At 52.2% G+C, this 21,964-nt stretch overlaps 1 protein-coding gene across 3 annotated transcripts; it reads right to left on the bottom strand.

Moving 5' to 3' along the window:
• Nucleotides 1-4,563: 4,563 nt before the first annotated feature.
• On the bottom strand, nucleotides 4,564-19,178 carry PDCD6 (programmed cell death 6). 3 transcript variants are annotated; one of them, XM_004597907.3, is made up of 6 exons: nucleotides 18,991-19,176; nucleotides 18,552-18,613; nucleotides 12,648-12,692; nucleotides 9,501-9,653; nucleotides 7,105-7,214; nucleotides 4,564-5,170 (listed from the first exon to the last, which is right to left on the bottom strand). In XM_004597907.3, exons 1-6 carry the CDS (start codon nucleotides 19,089-19,091, stop codon nucleotides 5,072-5,074), a joined length of 570 nt encoding a protein of 189 aa, XP_004597964.1. In that variant the 5' UTR covers nucleotides 19,092-19,176; the 3' UTR covers nucleotides 4,564-5,071. The 3 variants fall into 3 exon arrangements, with proteins under 3 accessions (XP_004597964.1, XP_004597963.1, XP_058536043.1); XM_004597906.3 differs by having other exon boundaries at nucleotides 9,495-9,653; nucleotides 18,991-19,175; XM_058680060.1 differs by lacking the exon at nucleotides 9,501-9,653 and having other exon boundaries at nucleotides 18,991-19,178.
• Between the last annotated feature and the right edge of the window lie 2,786 nt (nucleotides 19,179-21,964).

The raw sequence follows: 21,964 nt of genomic DNA on the forward strand, positions 1-21,964 counted from the left end.
GCCGCCCCGCCCCGATCCGCCCGGACGCGGGAGGCGGCAGGGGGCGCCCGCGCACATCCCCGGGGACCCCCGCTGCCGGCGCGCGCCGGGCCGGGGTCGCGCCCCTCGGGGCTGCAACTGCTGGACACGGAGCCCCGCCCTACCCCGCGCGCGCCCTCTCTGGAGCCACAAGCGCGGACTTTCTGTGAGCCACGCGTCCCGAGGGCTCCGCTCTGCGGCCCTGCAGGCCCAGGGCCTGTCCCGGCCCCAGGTTCGCGCCCCCGCACGGCCTACACCATCCCTTGGTGACTTCCGAGCGCACCCCGCTGGGGACTCCGCAGTCAATCCTGGCGTTCGCCGCCCCTGACCGGGCTGTCCCCATGATACGCGCACATGATACATGGTCCCGAACAGCATGGGTGCAGCTCCTTGGCGGCATTTTAAGTCCGCAGTTTGATGCCAGGTCAGGGTTTGTGTCCTCCGCCCCGCACCATGCCGAGGGTGAGGTGCTGGTTTGTTCTAACCTGCATGCGGTTGCCGGATCGCCACATCCCTGACCTGTTCTGAAAGTCTCAGGTTCCCACGAGCCACAGGCAGCCCCCGATGACCTCGCCAGGGAAGACTCGGTCCTAACTGTCCCTGCTGGGCATCTGGGATTACGCAGGTAGCTCCCTGGGCTGTGTCTGCTAGGGGCCCTTGGGTGCCCTTGCACCTTCACCTTCAAGGCCCTGCACACTCCTTCACTTCCACCAGATGGGTCACTTGTCCTCAATGGATTGCCTACAGTCCTCCGGAGCCGCCATACTGGACATGCTGGGTGTCCGGGAGAGCCAGGGGTAGCCATGGTGGGAGTATATCTCTGACTGCTGGCAGGAGCTTGGGCAGGTCCCCAGGTACACATGGAACTCCCCTGGGCTGAGCTAGGTCTGGGCTGGCAGCTGCCACCACTGTCTGAAGGTAACCTGGGCTTCCCCTATGGAAGTGCAGTTCCAACTCCCGAGTCCCAGCTATTCCACTTCCCATCCAGCTCCCTGCTTGTGGCCTGGGAAGGCAGTGGAGGATGGTCCAAGTCCTTGGGACCCTGCACCTGCATGGGAGACCTGTAGGGGGTTCCTGGCTCCTGGCTCCTGGCTTCAGCTCAGCTCTGGTCATTGCAGCCATTTAGGGAGTGAACCAGCAGATGGAAGACCTCTCTCTCTCTCTCTCTCTCTCTCTCTCTCTCTTTCTCTCTAATCCTGACTTTCAAGTAAAATAAATCTTAAATGTGCAGTCATTGATTTCACCAAGATGTGGTCAGAAACATGGCCGCGCCATGGCCAGTTTGTCACCCAGACCTGCAAGTTCATGGGGACTGGGGTTGGGACAGCAGCCCATGGATGGCGTCTCCCTCAGGTAGGGGCTGCTGTGTTCTGAAGGCTGCCCTGCACTCAAAGTGGGTCAGGTGTGATGGGAGGAGTCCTAATTGCCTGGCTCCTCCTACCCTACTCTGGGCAGTAGGTAAACCACCCTGGAGGAAAGGAGACCAAAGCAGCAGCAGGCATAGGAAGGTGGAGCCCACCCTGGGGTGGGTCAGTGGATGGTGTTTGCATTGCGTAAAGCCCTTCCTGATGAGTGGGGCCCAGGTCCTGATGACCAATGTGTCTAGGCCCTCGGAAGCCCCCCGCCCACTGTCCCCCTTCTATGTGTGGGCATGGGCCAGGTGGATTCTGGTGAGCTCAAGGAGGGATCCACCACTCAGTCCATCCTGGCCACTCCCGGGTCATCTCTGATGGAGCCACTGTGGTCAGGTTGTGGTTGTGAATGTGTGAGTGACCAGGACAGACCAGTGCTGCAGGTGGGGATAGAGGATCCAGGGTCTGCTCCTTGACGATGCCTGGTCACTGGGAATGGATACAGGGCACAGCTGGAGGGCAGAGCCACAGGGCCGGCAACACCAAACCTGCCCCCCCCCAGCAGCCTCCTCCACAGCTGCCCAGTGCCACTCTGGCCCTCTTGGCCATAGCAGGTCCTTTCTGCCAGAAGCTTGAGGCTGGTGGTGGTGTGATTACACTGCCCCCGTGTGGCCGAGCTGCAAGCCAACACTTGGGGTGCTTCTCCAGTTTCCACGTTCCTTCTGTTTAGCAGAGTCCTCACAGGGCTGTCCACCTGCACACCCAGACTACTTCCCACTTATTGTTCATCACCCCATCAGCTGGTTTACAGCAGAAACCGCTCCAGAGCTCAGTCCTCACAAGCTCACAGGGTTTTGTTCTGACAGGCCCTCCCCGCATGTGTTCCCCTAAGCAGACCCAGGACCACATGCCTGAGCACACACACCTGTGGGGCTCTGAGAAATACACACTTTGAGTTTGAACCGTAATCCACCCACAGCCAACTCTGCCTGGTTGTCACTTCCCTTCAGGAAATGCCAAGTTCATCACAATTGACACAAGCCTCCTTGCAGCAGCTGACACAGGAGGTGGACACCTGGCATCCCGTGATCTACCAGGCCCAAGGGGTGGCCACCATCATGCAGCTGGGGCAGGTGCTGTAGCAACAATCAGTCCTTTCCCTAGGGATCCCAGCTAAGGAGCATATCCAGGCCAAGGGTGCTGCAGGTCTGCTGAGAGACAGGCAGGCAAGGGAGGTAGCATGGGCCTGGGGGAGGGGGAACAAGTGGGCAGGGAAGGCAGCAGGGCCTTGAGGATCTGGGATGCACCTGTGCTCAAATGGCTGTGTGGGACATGGATGTGGGCAGGGTGAATGAACAGCAGCTACACCAGGGAAAGTTGAGTGGCCATGTGGGATGGTGTTGGGGCAGGTCTCCAGACAGGTGGTAGAAAGCTGAGGCTGGGTGCCCGTGGGGTCGAGCGGACCTTATTGGTGACCACCTTAGTAGGGAAACTCAACATCGAAATGCCAGTGATCCGGCCCGGCAGCGTGGCCTAGCGGCTAAAGTCCTTGCCTTGAAAGCCCCGGGATCCCATATGGGCACCAGTTCTAATCCCGGCAGCTCCACTTCCCATCCAGCTCCCTGCTTGTGGCCTGGGAAAGCAGTCGAGGACGGCCCAATGCTTTGGGACCCTGCACCCGCGTGGGAGACCCGGAAGAGGTTCCTGGTTCCCGGCTTTGGATCGGTGCGCACCGGCCCGTTGCGGCTCAGTTCGGGAGTGAAACATCGGATGGAAGATCTTCCTTTGTGTCTCTCCTCCTCTCTGTATATCCGGCTTTCCAATAATAATGAAAAATCTTTAAAAAAAAAAAGAAATGCCAGTGATCCCAACAGCCAAGGAGCCCCAGACGAAGGGATAAGGTTGGCGTGAACCCCTGGCTAGTGGCATCTGAAACTCTGCTAGGCCACCAGAGTCCCCCTGAAGCATGACTTTCTGATCTCTCCAGCCCCTCCATGGCCTAGGGTGAGCTGACATCCACTCCTTTCCACACAGGCACCAGGGGAGGGGGCTGTCCTCTGTTGAGCCCATTATGGTGGATGCCAAGGTGCAGCAAACAAGTTCCTACACCAACCAAGCTGGCAGACATGGGGCCAACACTCCAGGCCTACAACATCTGGGAGTGTGAAAGTTCACTCCCAGAGAACCCTGTGCACCAAGCAAGGGTGACAGGTGGCAGGGGGGCACACACCTTCACAGATGCTGGCTTCCCTAGCAGGGTTTTTTCCAGAAGCTTCCCCATTAGTATGGTGACATGGAGAATGACATGGACGAAGGGAGGGAAGGACTGGTGTCAAGCAGGTGTTGTTGGCAAAGCTGCAACCCCAAGTTGCAGATGCCAGGGAATACAGCTTGAGGAGAAGCCCAGGCAGCCAAACATATTCTGTTCTGCCCATGGGAGGGTAGGGGGACAGCTGGGGACGCCAGGTCACCTGAGACGACAGAACGTTGAGGCTGGGGCGGAGCAAGAGTTCTTGGTCCCAAGGTACCTGAGCAGCCGGCTCTCCTGGACTGACTGGGGTGTCTGAGTTTAGGCTTGCCCCAGCATGGGACATGGGACATGAGATGCAAGCAGGCTCGGTTAGCATCAGGCAGTGACATGGCCATGGCAGAAATGGCCATGGGTTGACAGCCTATGAGGCTACCATACCTTAATGTTCTATGTGTAAAAATGTAATTTAAGGTGCTGGTGTTGTGGCATAGACAAGTTAAGGTGTCACCTGCTACACTGGCACCCCACATGGGGGCTGGTTCTCTGCTATGGACTGGGAAAGCAGCAGAAGTTGGTCCAAGTTCCTGGCCCTTGCACCCATGAGGGAGATGGGGAAAGAGGCTCCTGGCTTTAGTTCAGCTGAGAGTCAGTCCTTTTGGCCACACAGGGAGTGAACCAGCAGACGAAGACCTCTCTTTCTCTGTAACTCTGCCTTTCAAATAATAAAACGAGAACCTATAATTAAGACAGAGACAAGGTAGTGTGGTTAAACTCCCCCTTCAGACTGGATTTGTTCATCTGGGCAGAGAAGTCTTACACAACTTAAACCTTGGCCTGAGACAGAAAGCCATAGCTTTGCTGGGCTTCTGGAGACCACCTCTGGGGTGTTCTGGGCAAGCAGGTCTGAGCTGGCTCATCAAGACATGGTGTGTTCTCTGAAGCTCATTAGTACCTGTTAGTTTATTGTTATATTACATATTCCATCGGATCTAATAAACCCCTCTTTACAAAGTAAGGCACATGAAAAGCCTGCGTAAGCTCTGTGCGTTTAAGGTCTCCACTGGCTAAGAAAGCATTTTCTCTACAGAACTAGTACCTGGACATGAACATGATGCATTTTCTGTAAGCATAATTGCTGACACATTGTCTCATCATGACATTTTCACCTTGTGGCACAATTAGTCACCAAAGCCAACACGTACACCCTAAGGTTAGGGTTCCAACAGTAGCGTTTGCTTACAAGGACATGTTATAACTGAGAGAATAGGAGGCAGCTATCCACATATGTACAACTGGTCTCCAGGTAGATTCTATAAAATCTAACATCTGTGCTCCACTCCATTGAAAGGTCAGAAATTTGGCATTTCCAGTCTTTGCTCTGTAGTCGTGCTGTAACTCAGAGGTGACGTCACACAACACTGAAGAACATGGACGGCTGATGTCGCCAAAGTCATACGATGCTGAAGACCATGGAAAGATACTGCTCGTAGGACACCTGGATCCAGCCATCCTGATCCGTGTCATAGCGTCGGAATATGTCCGTCAGCCTCTGGGGATACACAGAGCAGCAGGCCATCAGACCTTGATGCAGACAGCAGAATAGGCTCACCAGGTAGAGCCCCAATTTCAGGAACAGGCATCTCACCTCCCACGCCTGACTCCCCGCAGTAGGAACTTCCACCTGCGGACTGGGATGCAGGGCAGGCCCAGCCTGCCACAGATGAGAAGGTAGCCTGACCCTTCCCTGTACTTTGAGACTGTCTGTGTGTGTGTGTGGGCTCAGGGTCCCCCTCCCACCCATCTCCAGCCAATTAGAGCAGCCTTGCCACCATAGCCTCTAACAGGAAGGTCCAGGGCCCCTTCTGGATGACATACTCGGAACTGTGGTAAGCAGAGGATAGGCATGCCGCAGCACAATCCTGTGTAGCTCAAGCAGGCCAGGACCAGAGGATGAGCCACCTCCCCATGACCCTGCAGGGATACAGACCTCCGCCACCCACACAAAAGTCAGCATCGCCAGCACCTGGGAAGCTGGTGTGCACTCTAATGCTCACACTGCTAAGTGACACGCCCAGAGTGGGCGTGCAACCTGTGGTTAACACTCCATTGGACCTTGGGGGGGGGTGCAGTGGTAGAGCAGGCTGACCCTTTACCTGTGGCATTCGCATCCCATGGGGGCGCCCACAGAGAGGGAAGTGGAGGAAGGCTCAAGTTCGTGGGCCCCTGCACCCATGTAAGAGGCCTGGAAGACGCTCCTGGCTCCTAGCTTTAGATCAGCTCAGTTCTGCCTCTAGTAGCCAGGGGAGTCAACCAGTGGATGAAAGATCCTCTATTTCTCCTCTATAAAAAATATGCTTTTCGGGCCTGGCACAATAGCATAATGGTTAAGGTCCTCGCCTTGAACGCGCCCAGATCCCATACGGGCGCTGGTTCTAATCCCGGCAGCTCCACTCCCCATCCAGCTCCCTGTTTGTGGCCTGGGAAAGCAGTCGAGGATGGCCCAAAGCCTTGGGACACTGCACCGTGTGGGAGACCCGGAAAGAAGTTTCTGGCTCCTGGCTTTGGATCGGCACAGCACCAGCCGTTGTGGCCACTTGGGGAGTGAATCATCAGATGGAAGATCTTCCTCTCTGCCTCTCTTCCTCTCTGTACATCTGCCTTTCCAATAAAATAAATAAATCTTTAAAAATATATATGCTTTTCAAATAAAAACAAATGAATCTTTAAAAAACCCAAAATTCACACTGGAATCATACATGGCAGTGCTTGGCTTGGACTCTTTTTTTAAGGTTTATTTTTATTGCAAAATCAGATATATACAGAGAGGAGGAAAGCCAGAGAGAAATATCTTCTGTCTGATGATTCACTCCCCAAGTGACTGCAACGGCCAGTGCTGTGTTGATCCAAAGCCAGGAGCCAGGAATCACCTCCAGGTCTCCCACGAGGGTGCATGGTCCCAAGGCTTTGGGCCATCCTCGACTGCTCTCCCAGGCCACAAGCAGGGAGTTAGATGGGAAGTGGAGCTGCCGGGATTAGAACCAGCGCCCATATGGGATGCCAGTGCCTTAGATGAAGGATTAGTCTGTTCAGCTACCAACCAGTTAAGAACCCACTGCATTCCTAAAGTTGCAGACCCTGGATCCCCAACAGCAGCAGGGGCTGCAAGGAAATAGTCAGGTCAGGTCCTCGTTCTGCCCTGTCCGACAGGCACCTTGCATGCTCTGCCTTGGTTTTTCCCCTTTGGCATCAGTCAGTGATGAAGCAGCTCTGAGATTTCAGTGTGTTCTCTCAGACTGAAGTTTGTGTAGAGGCATAGAGCACTCAGAGAAAGGGCCTCCTCCGAATCGACAGCTGCATACCTCCAAGGCAGGAACATGATGTTGTCCTCATGCCCATCGTAGAAGCAGTTACCTCTGCAAAGACCAGACCACACCACTCCAGCCTGATGGCCATGCCCTTCCAGCACCCAGTGCCTCTGCTCACCTGCAGGACGATGCACCCCTGGATGAAGTCATCAAAAGCAATCTGCCCCCGTCCCTGCCGGTCAAACTTGCGGATGAGGATGTCGTGGAACTGGTCAGAGAGCCGATACCCTTAAAGATAAGACCAGTGTCAGTGGTAGGCCAGGGCAGGTGGAGGGAAACAACTGCAAATCCACCGAAAGTCACACAGCCCTCGGGCAAGACTCGCAGACCAGCACCGTCCACTCCCCGCAAGGAACACCATGGCAGAGCTGTTCTGGAAACCCACCAAAGTCCTGTATGACCAAGTAGCTGCCCTCAGTTACCTGTCAAGTAGCACAGAAGGGAACTGGTGAACACCTCCCTACAAGGCAGCAAATCCATGCAACATTAGAGCAACCTCAACTCCTCTCACAGGTCCCCGAAATGCTCCAATTTATTTCAAATTTACCAGAGCTTCTGGTAGGGCCATAGGGCTGCTTCAGATGGGAACACTCCTTGCCTGTCTCCTTCCTTCCGCCACCCCTATCTATCTGGCTGATCTGTCCTCACTGAGAGGAGCCGGTGATAAAGCAGTCCCACTGGGCCCAGCATGGTAGGCTAATAGCTAAAGTCCTTGCCTTGCATGTGCCAGGACCCCACATGAGTGCTGGTTCATGTCCCAGCTGCTCCACTTCCCATCCAGCTCCCTGCTTGTGGCCTGGGAGAGCAGTTGAGGATGGCCCAAAGCCTTGGGACCCTGCACTCGCATGGAGATCTAGAAGATGCTTCTGGCTTTGGATCAGCTCAGCTCCAGCCCTTGTGGCCACTTGGGGAATGAATCCGCACACCGAGTACCTTTCTTTCTGTAGCTCTGACTTTGTAATAAAACAAACAGCCCTACTGGTTTTTAGTCTCATGGCATATTCGTAAGGACGTGTGTATTTATTGTCTAAGTGAATTTCACAGTCAATTACCTGTAGGAAAACTCACTGTTTTACTGATAAAGACTCAAACACGCCCACAGGTACACAGCATCTTCAGGAGCATTCAGGGCACACTGTGGCCCTAACTGTGTGAGGACCACCTCACAGCACTCCACAGGCTGAGCAGAAGACAGGAGCTTGGTAGTGTCAGCGACAGCAGAGTAGGGAGTATACGTTTTGCTTCGTAGGCTGACTCCTTTAACATCACGCTCCTGCTGGTGCAAGCAGTAATGACTGGGACGGCAGAGAGGATTCTGTCACTGCCTGCCCTGACTGGCCATGCGCTGATATCTGCATGATGATCTCAGTCTGACGAGGACACCAAGGCCTGGTGGGCATCCTCTGCGTTAGTGTTGTCTCATGCACACCCACTGAGCTCATCCCCAGAACCAGAGCCTGGTAGGATCTCACAGCACTCCAGGCGACCACTCAGGGATGTTCCTTCCCAGAGGGGAAGCCTGACCAAGGCCAACAAGGTCAGGTGTACTGCAGTTCCAATTTAGAGAGACCTCCCCCTGCCCTGCCCCAAGTCTGGCCCACAGCTGGTGAGCTCTGGAAGTATTTCTGACTCACCCAATGGGCCAGCTCAAAGGAAAGGAGAGGGAGAGTAGAAAAGAGCCCCAAGGTGCACCCTGAGAGGGCAGGAGCCATCTTAACCCTACAACCTACCTTCAGACTCAACAAGGTGAGATAGTTAGACATGATCTAACTTACGTTTTTTATAGGAAGCGCTTTCATGTAAGCAGCCTTTTAAATAAAACAAAGCTTGTGCTTCATAGCTGGATGAAACATCTGAAGGAATTGTCCAAACCTGCATCTGCTGCAGCCATGGCCTTGGTCAGGTTTCTCCATTCCCCAGGGTGCATTCAAGGGGCCATTCTACCTGACAGGCCCTTGGATGCACCCTGGACAGGTGCCATGAATACTAAAAGCACGGCACATGGCAACAGGCTAAAGCCTGACATACACACACACATGTGGAATACTCCTGAGAATGGGAACACAACTGCACAACTCTAACCCAATGTTCCTGTGGGGCATTTCATCTTTTCTTTCTTGTATTTGGATGTAACATGAAGTGTAATGTGCCCCACACCATCTTATTTCATTCAACCATGTTATGTTAACCACATTCTCAGTTTTGCTGGTGAAACCACTCCAGTCCACACAACACAGACAATGTGCATAGCCCTTATCTCATTTCTGATGAAAAAACTGAAGGAAGTGAGGGATCCTCACAGACCACACACAGGAAGTGAGGGATCCTCACAGACCACAAAATCTCCATGTCAAACGTAAGCCTTCATGACACAAATATACCAAATATGAACCTGTACAGTACAAACAGAAACGTTACACATACTCAGTGAAAAACATCAGTAACTGGAACAAAGTCACAAAGAAGCTGCAGTGGCTCCCAGCTTCACAATGAAGGTCAGTGAATTACCAAAACCTGAGAGTGCTTGCTTGAGCTCGTTCTTGTCGATCATCCCTGAGTTGTCCCGGTCGTAGGTGCGGAACACGTTCTGCCAGTCGGTGATATACTTCCACACGCCTGTGAACTCACTGAAATTCACGCCGGCCTTGTTCTCTCGGTCAAACATAGCTGAGACAAGAGAGAATAGACACACTGCACATCAGGTCAAATGTTCACATCGCACAACCAGAGACCCAACCCCAGACACCCACCCCTGGCTTCCAAGCAACCTCGGCTCCTCTGGAGGCTGGCATGGTGCCCAGCCTTTTAATCACAGTGCTGGCTCATGAACACTGTCTGCTGAATTGTCATATTACCTGCAGTGTGAAGCCAAAACACATGCAGACTCAGAACAACTGTGCTGTGGCCCTGGTTCTAGTCCCAGCTGCTTCACTTCCAATTCAGTTTCCTGCCAATGCACCTGGGAAAGCAGCAGAAGATGGCCTCTGCTGCCCACACACGAAACTTGAAAAGCTCCTAGCTCCTGGCTTCAGATCAGCCCAGCTCCAACTGCTGTGGTCATTTGGAGAGTAAACTGGCAGATGGGGGCTGGGTGCGGTAGTATAGTGGCTAAAGTTCTCACCTTACATGCGCTGGGATCCCATATGGGTCCTGGTTTTGATCCTGGCAGCCCCATTTCCCATTCAGCTCCCTGATTGTGGCCTGGGAAAGCAGTTGAGGATGGCCCAAAACCTTGGAACCCTGCATCTGCATGGGAGACTCAGAAGAGGCTCCAGGCTCCTGGCTTTGGATTGGCTCAGCTATGGCCATTGTGGTCACTTGAGGAGTCAATCAACAGACAAAAGATTCTCCTTGGGCCCAGCACGATAGCCTAGTGGTTAAAGTCCTTGCCTTGAACGTGCCGGGATCCCATATGGGTGCCGGTTCTAACCCCGGCGGCCCCGCTTCCCATCCAGCTCCCTGCTTGTGTCCTGGGAAAGCAGTCGAGGATGGCCCAAAGCCTTGGGACACTGCACCCATGTGGGAGACCTGGAAGAGCTCCTGGTTCCTGGCTTTGGATTGGCAGAGCTCCAGCCATTACGACCGCTTGGGGAGTGAACCATCGGATGGAAGATCTTCCTCTCTGTCTCTCCTCCTCTGTATATCCGCCTTTCCAATAAAAATAGATAAATTTTTTTTTAAGATTTTCCTCTTTATCCCTCCTCTCTGTATATTTGCCTTTCCAATTAAAGTAAAATAAATCTTAAAAACACACACACACACACACAAAACTGGCAGATGGACAATCTCTCCCTTCCAAAATGAATAAATAAATCCTAAAAAAAAAAAAAAAAAAAAAAAAAAAAGCTAAGGCATTTGGTCTCTTTACAAATCACAGTATTACTATGAGACTGTAACACCAATGTTCTTGGTTGCATCAGAAGTGACTAGCATTCATTTAAACTTCACATACTAAACATCTGTGTAGAGAAAAGCACCGGTGTTTCTTCTGACAACCAGCCACACTTGCAGCCGGGGGTAAGACAAGACTGTGTTTAGAGGGCAGCGTATACAGGTAGCTGCCTCACTTGATCACACTTAAGAACCCACATCAGCAGCCACTTTGGGCGATGGAGCTCAGCACAGGAGCAGATCCCAGGTACCTGTACCTGTCAGCATCTCCCTGGACTTAAGGCAAAGTCTCTGCCACCACAGGATGGTAAATTACCAAACAAGGAGATGGTATCGACTTTGATGCTACCATGCAGCTGAACTCATGAGAAGTCAGAGAATTCCCACAGGGCCACACATGGCAAGTGACAGATCCTAGAGAACACACACGGGAAGTGAGGGATCCTAGTGATCACATGCAATAAAGGGAGGGATCCCTGGAATCTAAACACAAGATAAGATACTCACAAGGCTACAGTTGTACAGTAAGCTGACTGAAACAAGCAGCAGTCCCATCGGGAAACACTGGACACAGGAAGTGAGAGGACTAAGCCCACAGCTTGAAAACAAGGCAATGGGAGCAAAGATGCAGAGAGGAGGTAAGGAAAGGACCGGCCCTGAACAACAAAGAGAGGGGTGAGGGCCGCCTCCAGATGACTCACAGCTGCAGGGACTCTCCTACACTTGGAGTTCAAGACCCTGCTGTCTGGGCAGCCAGGAAGGCTGTGAGAATTCCTACCCAGCATCACATGAACGAAGCAAACCCTTCTGCAGGATATACCTCTGGCTCAGGTCATGTCTACATGAAGTTCAAACAAACACCAATCCAAAAAGAAATTATCCAGGAGCACCCTTCCCAGGATCTCACGCTGATATCAAAAATACAAAGCGAAATACACGGAAATGAGCCTTGTGAGAAAACTATGCATAGGTTTCAAAATGCTCCATACTCAAACACATCCTTTGATTCCACATTCCAGACACCGGCATACTCTCTCCTGGTCTCTCACAAACACACACCTACCTTCGATTAAAAAAAATCTTGAAACTAACAAATGTACAAATGGTAAGAGACCACACACACACACACCCCAAGAAAGACTTCGGATAAGCAAATAGTAATTCAGAAATTTTACACATATACAATCTTAGGAATTAGAAACAAAAGGAATGGGTCAAACAGTAAATTAGAAATAAAAAGTTGGGCCTCGTGCAGTAGCCTAGTAGCTCAACTCCTTGCTTTGCATGCATCAGGATCCTATTGGGCACTGGTTCAGATCCTGGCAGCTCCACTTTCCTTCCAGCTCCTTGCTTGTGGTCTGAGAAAGCATCAGATGGCCCAAAGCCTTGGGACCCTGCACCCATGTGGGAGACCGGAAAGCAGCTCCTGGCTCCTGGCTTTGGATCAGCTCAGCTCCAGCTGTTGCACCCACTTGGGGAGTGAACCAGCAGATGAAAGATCTTTTCCTTCTTTCTGTCTCTCCTCTCTGTAAATCTAACTTTCCAATAAAAATAAATAAATACAAAATAAATAAAAGTCTGTGAAAGTAAACACACACCCACATACACAGAAGACAGGACAGAACTGGGGGAAAAGTTAGAGGTTCAATGTCCTACTCCCCGCATCGTCTCACAGGTGGGGGTTTGGGGACTGTGAAGCCACAGACAATGAGAGGCACAGTCCTGTCCGGGCAGTCTCAGGTTCCACAAGCCAGGCCCACAGATACTCACATATGATCGATCTCACGGTCACAGGGTTAAATGGAGTCCATGTACCTGGAATAAACAGCAAACAACCACAATTAAAACATTTTACAGGGACCCTCTGGGAGGTGTTTTGGCTGCCATGACCACAGGAACGTGCTCTAAGCACTGTGGGTCTAGTGTCCTGCCAGACACTCAATGCTGACTACAATTATGTGAGGCTGTAGGCTTACTCTCCCCAAGATATAACCAAAAAAATCATCTCATGTTACCTTAACACACACTGAATTTTCCAGGCATGCAGGGACCAGGTAAGCTGAGAAGGCAGCAATGGTTTCACCCTCATCACCACTGCCTATGGCGTGGGAGTTGCCAAGATGCCCAGAGCACAGGCCCCAGCAGCTGTGTTCAAGGCAGCATGGAGCATGGGACGCATGGCAGACTACTTCCTCATGGTTTCCCCACTTGTGGAGTCCTCCTAAGCTGCAGTCTGTTTTTCGGGAACACTGCTGGTCCTGAAAACTCAGCCACTGCTCCACTGAGAGCACGTGAAGCTCATCATATGCCCAAGATTCATGTGTCCCTTTACTAGTTTTCACACTCACTGAAAGACTTAAAAAGAACTTTTGAAGTAGGGGCACTCAGTGGCCCTAACCAGCCCTACACTCTGTGGAGCCAGGCAGTCACACCTGTATTCCAGGTCAGCAGTTTTGCCTGAAATGCGTGTGGCAGGGTCTGCAATACCACAGCCCTTGCATTCCTGTAATCTGGGCTCACACAACTCAGCCCAGAGAAGTCTCCTCCAGAAACACACACCTGACATTTCAACCTAGGCTCCTTCTGTGGGGAGCTTTTTCTGGGGCCCCGTAACCCGCTGGCCAAATGATTCTCCTACTCCTCTTGGGACCTCACGCACAAGTATAGGAAAGGTGCACTCCTCCCACAGAGGAGGGGCACCTGTCTCTGTGTCTACTGCACAGATCTGCAAGCCGCAGGAGCCTCCTGTATGGAAGTTTAGGGGGCAGTGGGCAGTGGGCAGGAGTATGTGCAGGAAAGCATTAGAAGTCAGCATTACTGAAAACTGGTTAAAAACAAACCCACAAGGCCAAGTCAGAGAGGTAGTTCCAGACATGGGAACAGCACTTTCTCTTCCCATTGTACTTGGGCTCCCATTCCTGTCTTTCTTGCTGTGTGCCGACTTGCAGTGCTCACACACGGAAGAATCTACCTAACTCCCAACGGAAGCCCTGGCAGCCAATCCCAATACTGCAAGGCCTCCAGTTCTATGGTTTTCCAGCTGTGACCTCTTTTTTTTTTTTTTAAAGATTTATTCATTTTATTACAGCCAGATATATACAGAGGAGAGACAGAGAGGAAGATCTTCCGTCCGATGATTTACTCCCCAAGTGAGCCGCAACGGGCCGGTGCGCGCCGATCCGAAGCCGGGAACCTGGAACCTCTTCCGGGTCTCCCACGCGGGTGCAGTGTCCCAATGCATTGGGCCGTCCTCAACTGCTTTCCCAGGCCACAAGCAGGGAGCTGGATGGGAAGTGGAGCTGCCGGGATTAGAACCGGCGCCCATATGGGATCCCGGGGCTTTCAAGGCGAGGACTTTAGCCACTAGGCCACGCCGCCGGGCCCGAGCTGTGACCTCTTTTTCCTACGCATGTATGCAGATCAGGAGCAGCTCACCTATCCTCTGGAGGTGTAGCTGCCTGCAGGAGGCAGACATCTCATGCAGCCTTGTCAGGCAATGGCACACTGCTGGGTACTGCACGGAGCAACACCGTGAGGACACAGGGAGGTATACTATGAAGGCAGTGTGGATCAAAAACAAAACAAAACAAAACAAAACCAACAAAAAAAACAAATCAAAGCTCAAGTTGATGCCAACAATCCAACCACAGGATACTTGACAGTTACACTGAAATCAAAGAACACTGCTGACAGCAATCAGCAGACTCATTGGCAGATTCAGTCCCGCCCAGGAAGTGACTAACAACAGTAGGGTCCTTCTTTTTTTCTAAAAGATTTACTTATTTTTATTACAAAGTCAGATATACAGAGAGGAGGAGAGACAGAGAGGAAGATCTTCTGTCCGATGATTCACTCCCCAAGTGACCACAACGGCCAGAACTCTGCCAATCCAAAGCCTGGAGCCAGGAACCTCCTCCAGGTCTCCCACATGGGTGCAGGGTCCCAAGGCTTTGGGCCTTTCTCAATTGCTTTCCCAGGCCATAAGCAGGGAGCTGGATGGGAAGTGGAGCTGCCGGGATTAGAACCAGTGCCCATATGGGATCCCAGCATGTTCAAGGCGAGGACTTTAGCCACTAGGCCACCGCGCCAGGCCCAGTAAGGTCCTTAATCTCTTTCGACAGTGGCTTACCACTGAGAGGTCTAACTCCCTGGAACCAGCAGCATTTCCCATTCATGTCAACAAATGTTACAGAAATGTTGACACACAGGCATGTGAGGGACAGGTTCAAACAGCATGCACAGAGAGCTGTAACTCAGTGAGGGGAAGGGCTGAGAGCAGGCCCACAGTGCTTTGGAAGCATCTGAAGCGCAAGAAGCCAGTCTGCAGTATATGTACTGCTCATACACTGTCAGTCTATGGGGGAGTAAGCATGTACTACTCACACACTGTGAGTCTTCAGGGGGAGTAAGCATATACTATTCATTTACAGTCAGTCTGTGAAGGAGTAAGTGGGTACTGCTCACGCACGGTCAATCTGTGGGAGTAAGCGTGTACTGCTCATACATGGTCAGTCCATGCGGAAGTGTGTACTGTTCACACAGTCTGAGGGAGTAAGCGTATACTGCTCACACACGGTCAGTATGCAGGGTTGGTAGGCCTGTACAGTCACACTCATTAGGGCAAATGTTTGACCACCACTCCCAGTATAGAAAGCTGCAGAAAATCTGAACCTGTGGAATATTCTCAAAACTGAAAAGCAAAGAATAAAGTGAATCACAAAGCTTTCACCATTAACTTGAAACCACTGGACAGAAAGTCTCTGAAGTAGGGTCCTGGATGCACATAGCATATGAAAAGATCAACCACCCAACACGGATTAAACTTTCAGCCAAGCTTTGCCAAATTGTAGACTGCTGGACTTAGTACACTGTCTTGTACCTTCCCGAAGTGCCAATCAAGCACTGGGACATGCTGACCAAAGACAAAAAGAGTTTAGGAGATGACGCTGTGGTTAGCAAGTAAAACTGCTGTCTACAGTGCCAACTCCCATAGGGGCACCAGCTTGAGGCCCAGTTGCTCCACTTCCCCATCCAGCTCCTTGCTCCTGGCCTGTGAAAGCAGCAGAGGATGGATTAAATTTTTGGGCCACTGCAACCACATGGGAGGACTGGAGGAAGCTCTCGGCTCCTAGCTTCAGACCAGCCCAGATCTGGCTGTTCTGGCTATCTGGGGAGTGAACCAGCATGTGGAAGATCAATTGTCTTTATCTCCTTCTCTCTGTAAATCTGCCTTTCCAATTAAAAACACCTTTAAAAAATATTTTAAGGGCCTGGCAGCGTGGCCTAGCGGCTAAGTCCTCTCCTTGAACATGCTGGGATCCCATACGGGCGCCGGTTCTAATCCCGGCAGTTCCACTTCCCATCCAGCTCCCTGCTTGTGGCCTGGGAAAGCAGTCGAGGACGGCCCAAGACTTTGGGACCCTGCACCCGCGTGGGAGACCTGGAAGAAATTTCTGGTTCGTGGCTTCGGATCGGCATAGCACTGGCTGTTGCAGCTCACTTGGGGAGTGAATCATCGGACAGAAGATCTTCCTCTCTGTCTCTTCTCCTCTCTGTATATCTGACTTTGTAATAAAAAATAAATAAATCTTTAAAAATATATATTTTAAAAGATTAAAAAGAGGAAGAAGGGAAGCAACTGGGATTCATGAAGTGCTTCAGGAAGGGATTCTGGCAAAGCAAGCAGCGGCTTGATTCCCAGAGCTGGTCCTTGTTGTAAGTTCTTAAATGTTCTATGGGTATTATCAAGCTTTTTTTTTTTTTTTTTTTAAAGAAAGAAAGAAGGAAAGGAAAGAAGGAAGGAAGGAAGAGGAAAAAAGGAAGTAACATTTACTTGTTTATTTAAAGACAGAGTTATGGGAGATAGGGGAGAGGGAGAGACAGAAACAGATCTTTCATCTGCTGGTTCGCTTCCCAAGCAGCTGCAATGGCTAAAGCTGCATCAGCCTGAACCCAGGAGTTTCCTCCAGGTCGTCCAAGTGGGTACAGAGGTCCAAGGAATTGAGCTGGATGGGGAAGTGGAGCAACTGGGCCTCAAGTTGGCATCCACATGGGATGTTGGCACTGTAAACAGCAGTTTTACTTGCTAACCACAGCGTCATCTCCTAAACTCTTTTTGTCTTTGGTCAGCATGTCCCAGTGCTTGATTGGCACTTCAGGAAGGCACAAGACAGTGTACTAAGTACCAAGTCCAGCAGTCTACAATTTGGCAAAGCTTGGCTGAAAACTAGAACTGGTGCCCATATGGAATGCCAGTAGAGGATTAGCCTGTTATGCCACCATGCTCTCCCTTCTAATCCATCTCCTGCTAATGTGTCTGAGAAAGTAGAAGAAGGCCCAACTGCTTAAGCCCCTGCACCCATGTGAGAGGCCTAGCATGAGTCCTGGGTTCCCGGTTTTGGCCTGGCCCAGCTTTGGTTATTGCAGCCATTTTGGGGAGTCAACCAGTGGATGGAATACCTCTCTTCTCTGTGTTTCTCCCCCTCTCTGTGTCTCATTGCCTGTCAAATAAATAAATAAACAAATAAATAAATACATAAATCTTTCCAAAAGAAAAACAACAACAACAAAGACCCAGGGTTAGGGTACTTCCTAGTTTCCTGGAAACAAGCTGCATAAATGCTTGATAACCACCACCGGGATCCTGGGCTAATTGGAAATCACGTGTGTTACTGTGAGACGCAGAGTCTTCAGCTCAATACAAACCATTAGAAAATCACTAAATGCCCAGTGTGCGCCAACCGAGAGGGGCTCCCTTCTGACTCGGGCCCCAACACTGTGAGGCAGTGTCCAGCACTCCCTCATCCAGTGTTCTCCAACATCAAGCTGCTTTCCACTAATGCACACGAACCTTCTGGCATTTCCATCACTTCCTAACCGTGAGCCCTTTCCTGGCTTCAAGGGCACCTCTGGAAAGCCAGGTTAGTGCAACTTTCAGAAAGGCCACTGCACTTGATCCTTTAATGAAGCAGACAGTGTTCCATTCACACTCCTCAGAGTTCACCTGCTGAAACCAACATTCACATTCCACAACCCCACTGCCTTCTTACTTTCAGCAGCTCCTGTAGTGACCAGACTGACCTCTGGACGCTGCCTGGACCTTCTGAAGTGCCCTGCTAGGGACCTGACAGTACCTTCCATGCCCGTGGGGATGCCCTCCAGGGCTCACCTGAGGAAGTCAAGGACTTTTTCTGTACCTTATGGGATTCCCCCTGCAGAGCCAATGTGCCTTTCTGGCCCCTAAAATCTACACAGCAGCTTCTACTTCGACACATTTTGCTGGCTCAGCCAGGCTCAGCAATCACCAGGGAAAACAGTGATGAATTAATTAAAAATGACTACAGGGCAGTCAAAAAGAGAACAAGAACCCCTTCTCCAGCCCCAGGCTTGCAGACCGGGAATCATTTTCCAGATTCTAACCCTATCTTACTGGTTTGGGAACCAGTGATCAGCCTGCCTGCTGACTTTGACGCTAACCACCTTCACTGCCGCCCTGCCCTTTCCAACCCTTGCTCCAAGGTCCCCCTCCAACGCGAGGCAAGCCCGTGCGCCAGGGCTGCGGGTCTAGTCTGCACGGTTTCTCAGTACACCAGGTAGCCACTCCACACAGCGAACCAATAACACCCACTGGGCACCAAGTCACCAGTGCCTAGGAGACCCCCAAAGTCCACTTACCATTGGACAGCGCCTGCTGAAGCTCGTTGTCCGAGATCACCCCGCTCCTGTCTTTATCAACTCTACAAGATCAAAACGACCAGGTAAGCCGGCCCCTTCCCGCAGCACGCCAGGGATGTGCTCGGGCCGGACGGACTACGTGTCGGTTCCCTCCCTCGCCGTCGTCGCCGGGCAAGCGGACAAACCCGCCCTCCGCATCCGTCGCGGTCGTCCGGGTCCAGACTTGCCCGAGAGACTTGAGTCACAGCCTCCGCCCCCGCCTCCGGCTCCTCCAGCCCGCCGGTGCGGTCGGGAGGCGCGCCCCTTGCCCTCCCTCGCCAACGGGAAGACTGGAGGCCACTGCAGGTGGGGCCTGGGCGCAGGAGGGTCGGACAAGGGCGCCTGGGAGGCCCCCCGGGAGCAGGAACCGCTCGCCACTCGGAGATCGTGGCGGCCTCACCTCTGGAAGACGTTCCACAGGAAGCTCTGGTCCGGCAGCGCCGCACCCGCGGAAGGGCCGGGGCCGGCCCCGGGACCGGGGCGGTAGGAGTAGGCAGCCATCAGCCGAGGCAGCACCAGGATGAAGAACCTAGTGTGATGCGAACGACTCGGTGAGACTCCGCTTCCGCCTCCAGGGGGAGGGGCTTGAACACGTCACTTCCAGGGACACAGGAAGTGCGTGCTCCGGTCACGCGGCCCGGCGTTGTCCAGTTCGGGTGCTGTCCGTTGCCGGTGCGACAACTGGACGCACCGGTAAACGAGTACTTCTGCGCGTGCGCCGTACGGCCTGTGCGTCCGGAAAGCCGGGAGGGAGACGCGCCCCTGAGGGGACCGGAGAGAACCGGCCGGCTGCGGTGCTCCCTTCCGGCTCGGGGCAGCGCCCGTCCTGCCCGCGCCGTTTCCTCACAGAAAGGCTGCCCGGTGCCCAGGGCTGTGTCCCGCCCGGGGTTAGGGATGCGGAAATCTGTCCCAATTACCGCGCTTTTCCGTCAGATGTATTTCCCCCCTCAGTGAGCATTTCATTGTTTCACCTCAGTTGCCCCCAGTATGAGGCCGAGCCAAGGCCGTGGCCTGTTTTCCGCGGCACCCGAGACCATTCCCAGTGGACTGATGCATTATTCAGCTCGCGGCCCCGCCGCAGGTCGCGTTCGTCCCACTTTGCTTCTCAGACTCGAGTTCTAACAAGTGTCGGTCTGCAAACCTCAACTTTATTCATGAGTTTATGCATTTAGGGGGTTCCTGGTTTTCTCCTCACATGATCTGCCCTTGTCGAACCCCTAGTCTGAGCTGTCCCGCAACCAGCAGGAAAGGCCTCAGCAAGGCACACATGTTGTGAACAGGCAGGTGCCCCTGCACTCCTGTTTAATTCCCGAGTGGGATGCCATGCACGCGTCCTGTGTGTACTCCGCCGCATCAAGGAACCCTGGTCCGTGTTCTACTGACTTGGAAGCCCAGAGAAGCCAAGTAAATTCTGATTCAGTCAGATTCAGCCATAATTTTCTGTTTGTTTAACATCATCTCAGTGGCAGCAAGGATAAAAAATTTTTTCAAGGATTTATTTAGTTTTATTGGAAAGTCAGATATACAGAGAGGAGGAGAGACAGAGAGAAAGATCTTCCGTGCGATGATTCACTCCCCAAGTGACTGCAACGGCCGGAACTCTGCCAATCCAAAGCCAGGAGCCAGGAATCTCCTCCAGGTCTCCCACGAGGGTGCAGGGTCCCAAGGCTTTGGGCATTCCTCAACTGCTTTCCCAGGCCACAAGCAGGGAGCTGGATGGGAAGTGGAGCTGCCGGGATTAGAACCAGTGCCCATATGGGATCCCAGCGTGTTTAAGGCGAGGGCTTTAACCACTATGCTGTTGCACCAGGCCCAAGAATAAATTTTAAAAGGGAGATTAATTACGAAACTTAAAGAAGCCCACTCATCTGCATGTACCAACAAATGTGAGCTGACACACTCCCACTGGTGCAGCTTCAGACCCTCCCTTTCCATCAGCCCTGGTCTCGACGGCAAGCCTCAGCAAGCAACCTTGCCTCTGCCAAGGCACACTCTCCTGTCAGAAGAGGGTTACGGTCCAGTCCTGCCAGGTAATATGCAGACACGGTGGTCAGCAGAGGCAGCACGTCTCCCTGTATAGCCGCTCTCTCCTCACCAAATTCTAACCCTCCAAACCAGGTCTGTGCAAAGCTTTCTAGGAGTTGAGAAACTACCTGCAAGATGCCACTCTCTCCTCTTATCGATGTTAATCACAAATATTGGACCTGTCTTCCCTAAATAAATACCCAGCATCCTTACAGCTTTCCAGGGTGTGCTACTGTCCACATGCCAGCCCTCAGCAAATACCTGCTGCTCAGTACTAGCCGAGGCAGGTACTCAAGTGAGCAAGTATGTACACGCGTGCACACACACAACTTATCCGCTGGAGCCTCCGTGGTCTATTTCCCGTTGTTGTCTTGGGTCTCCTGATGGGTTTGCTGTGACATAGGCAAGCTGACAGTCTTTGTCAACCCCATGGAGATTCCCGGGGCAGAGCTGCACCCACCACTCCCTTTCCTTTCTCTAGCCAGTATTCAATGGAAATAAAGGTGTGCCAGTATATCCCAGGCTTGGTATGGAGCCCGAGGGACCACCCTTCAGATGTTTACTGCACCTTGTAAAAGGGCATTGGTAGGGCCCGATACGGCACTCAATAGCTACATCCGAACCTTGCAAGCCCCAGGATCCCAATGGGCACTGGGGTTTGTGTCCTGGTTGCTCCACTTCCCATCCAGTTTCTTGCTTGTGGCCTGGGAAAGCAGTGGAGGATGGCCCAGCGCAGCTCCTGGCTTCAGACTGGCTCAGCTCCGGCCACTACGGCCATTTGGGGAGTGGACCAGTGGATAGATCTTTCCCTCTGTCCTCTCTGTAGATCTTGTGTCATGTTAAGTCAGTGTGGCTGTGGCCACTGGACTGTGCACGTCTCAGTGAATCACTCCATGTCTCACCTTTAGCCCACACTAGAAATTATCCCATCTCTAGGCAGTGTTCTACTTCTGTACTGACTCAATTCTAGCATGATCTTTGAAACTTGAAACCTCATGTTTACAAGCCAGGGTGGAATATTCTGGTCCATGGCCCATTAAAGAGGGAAGCAGCACAGAAACTTGCATTTTCAGATGACCCATTCTAGGGAATTTCTTGGTCTAGGGAATTTCAGTTGAAAGGTTTGTTTTGAGTTCAGAAGTAGACAGATATTGACAAATTGCCTTCTAGATTGCATCTTTGAAATCAAACCAGTGCTTCTGGTGCCCATGCTTCAGGGGTATTTGGGTTAAGTTTAATTGCTTCTCCCACATCAACCTTTCCACCCCAACAGTCTCACGAACTCCACCACGTGAAGGAATATTTGGGTCAGCACTTAACATGCTGTCTGGGGATGCCTGCCTTTCATA

The sequence above is a fragment of the Ochotona princeps genome, chromosome 23, assembly GCF_030435755.1.
Source record: "Ochotona princeps isolate mOchPri1 chromosome 23, mOchPri1.hap1, whole genome shotgun sequence".
In the NCBI taxonomy this organism is placed as follows: Eukaryota; Metazoa; Chordata; class Mammalia; order Lagomorpha; family Ochotonidae; genus Ochotona; species Ochotona princeps.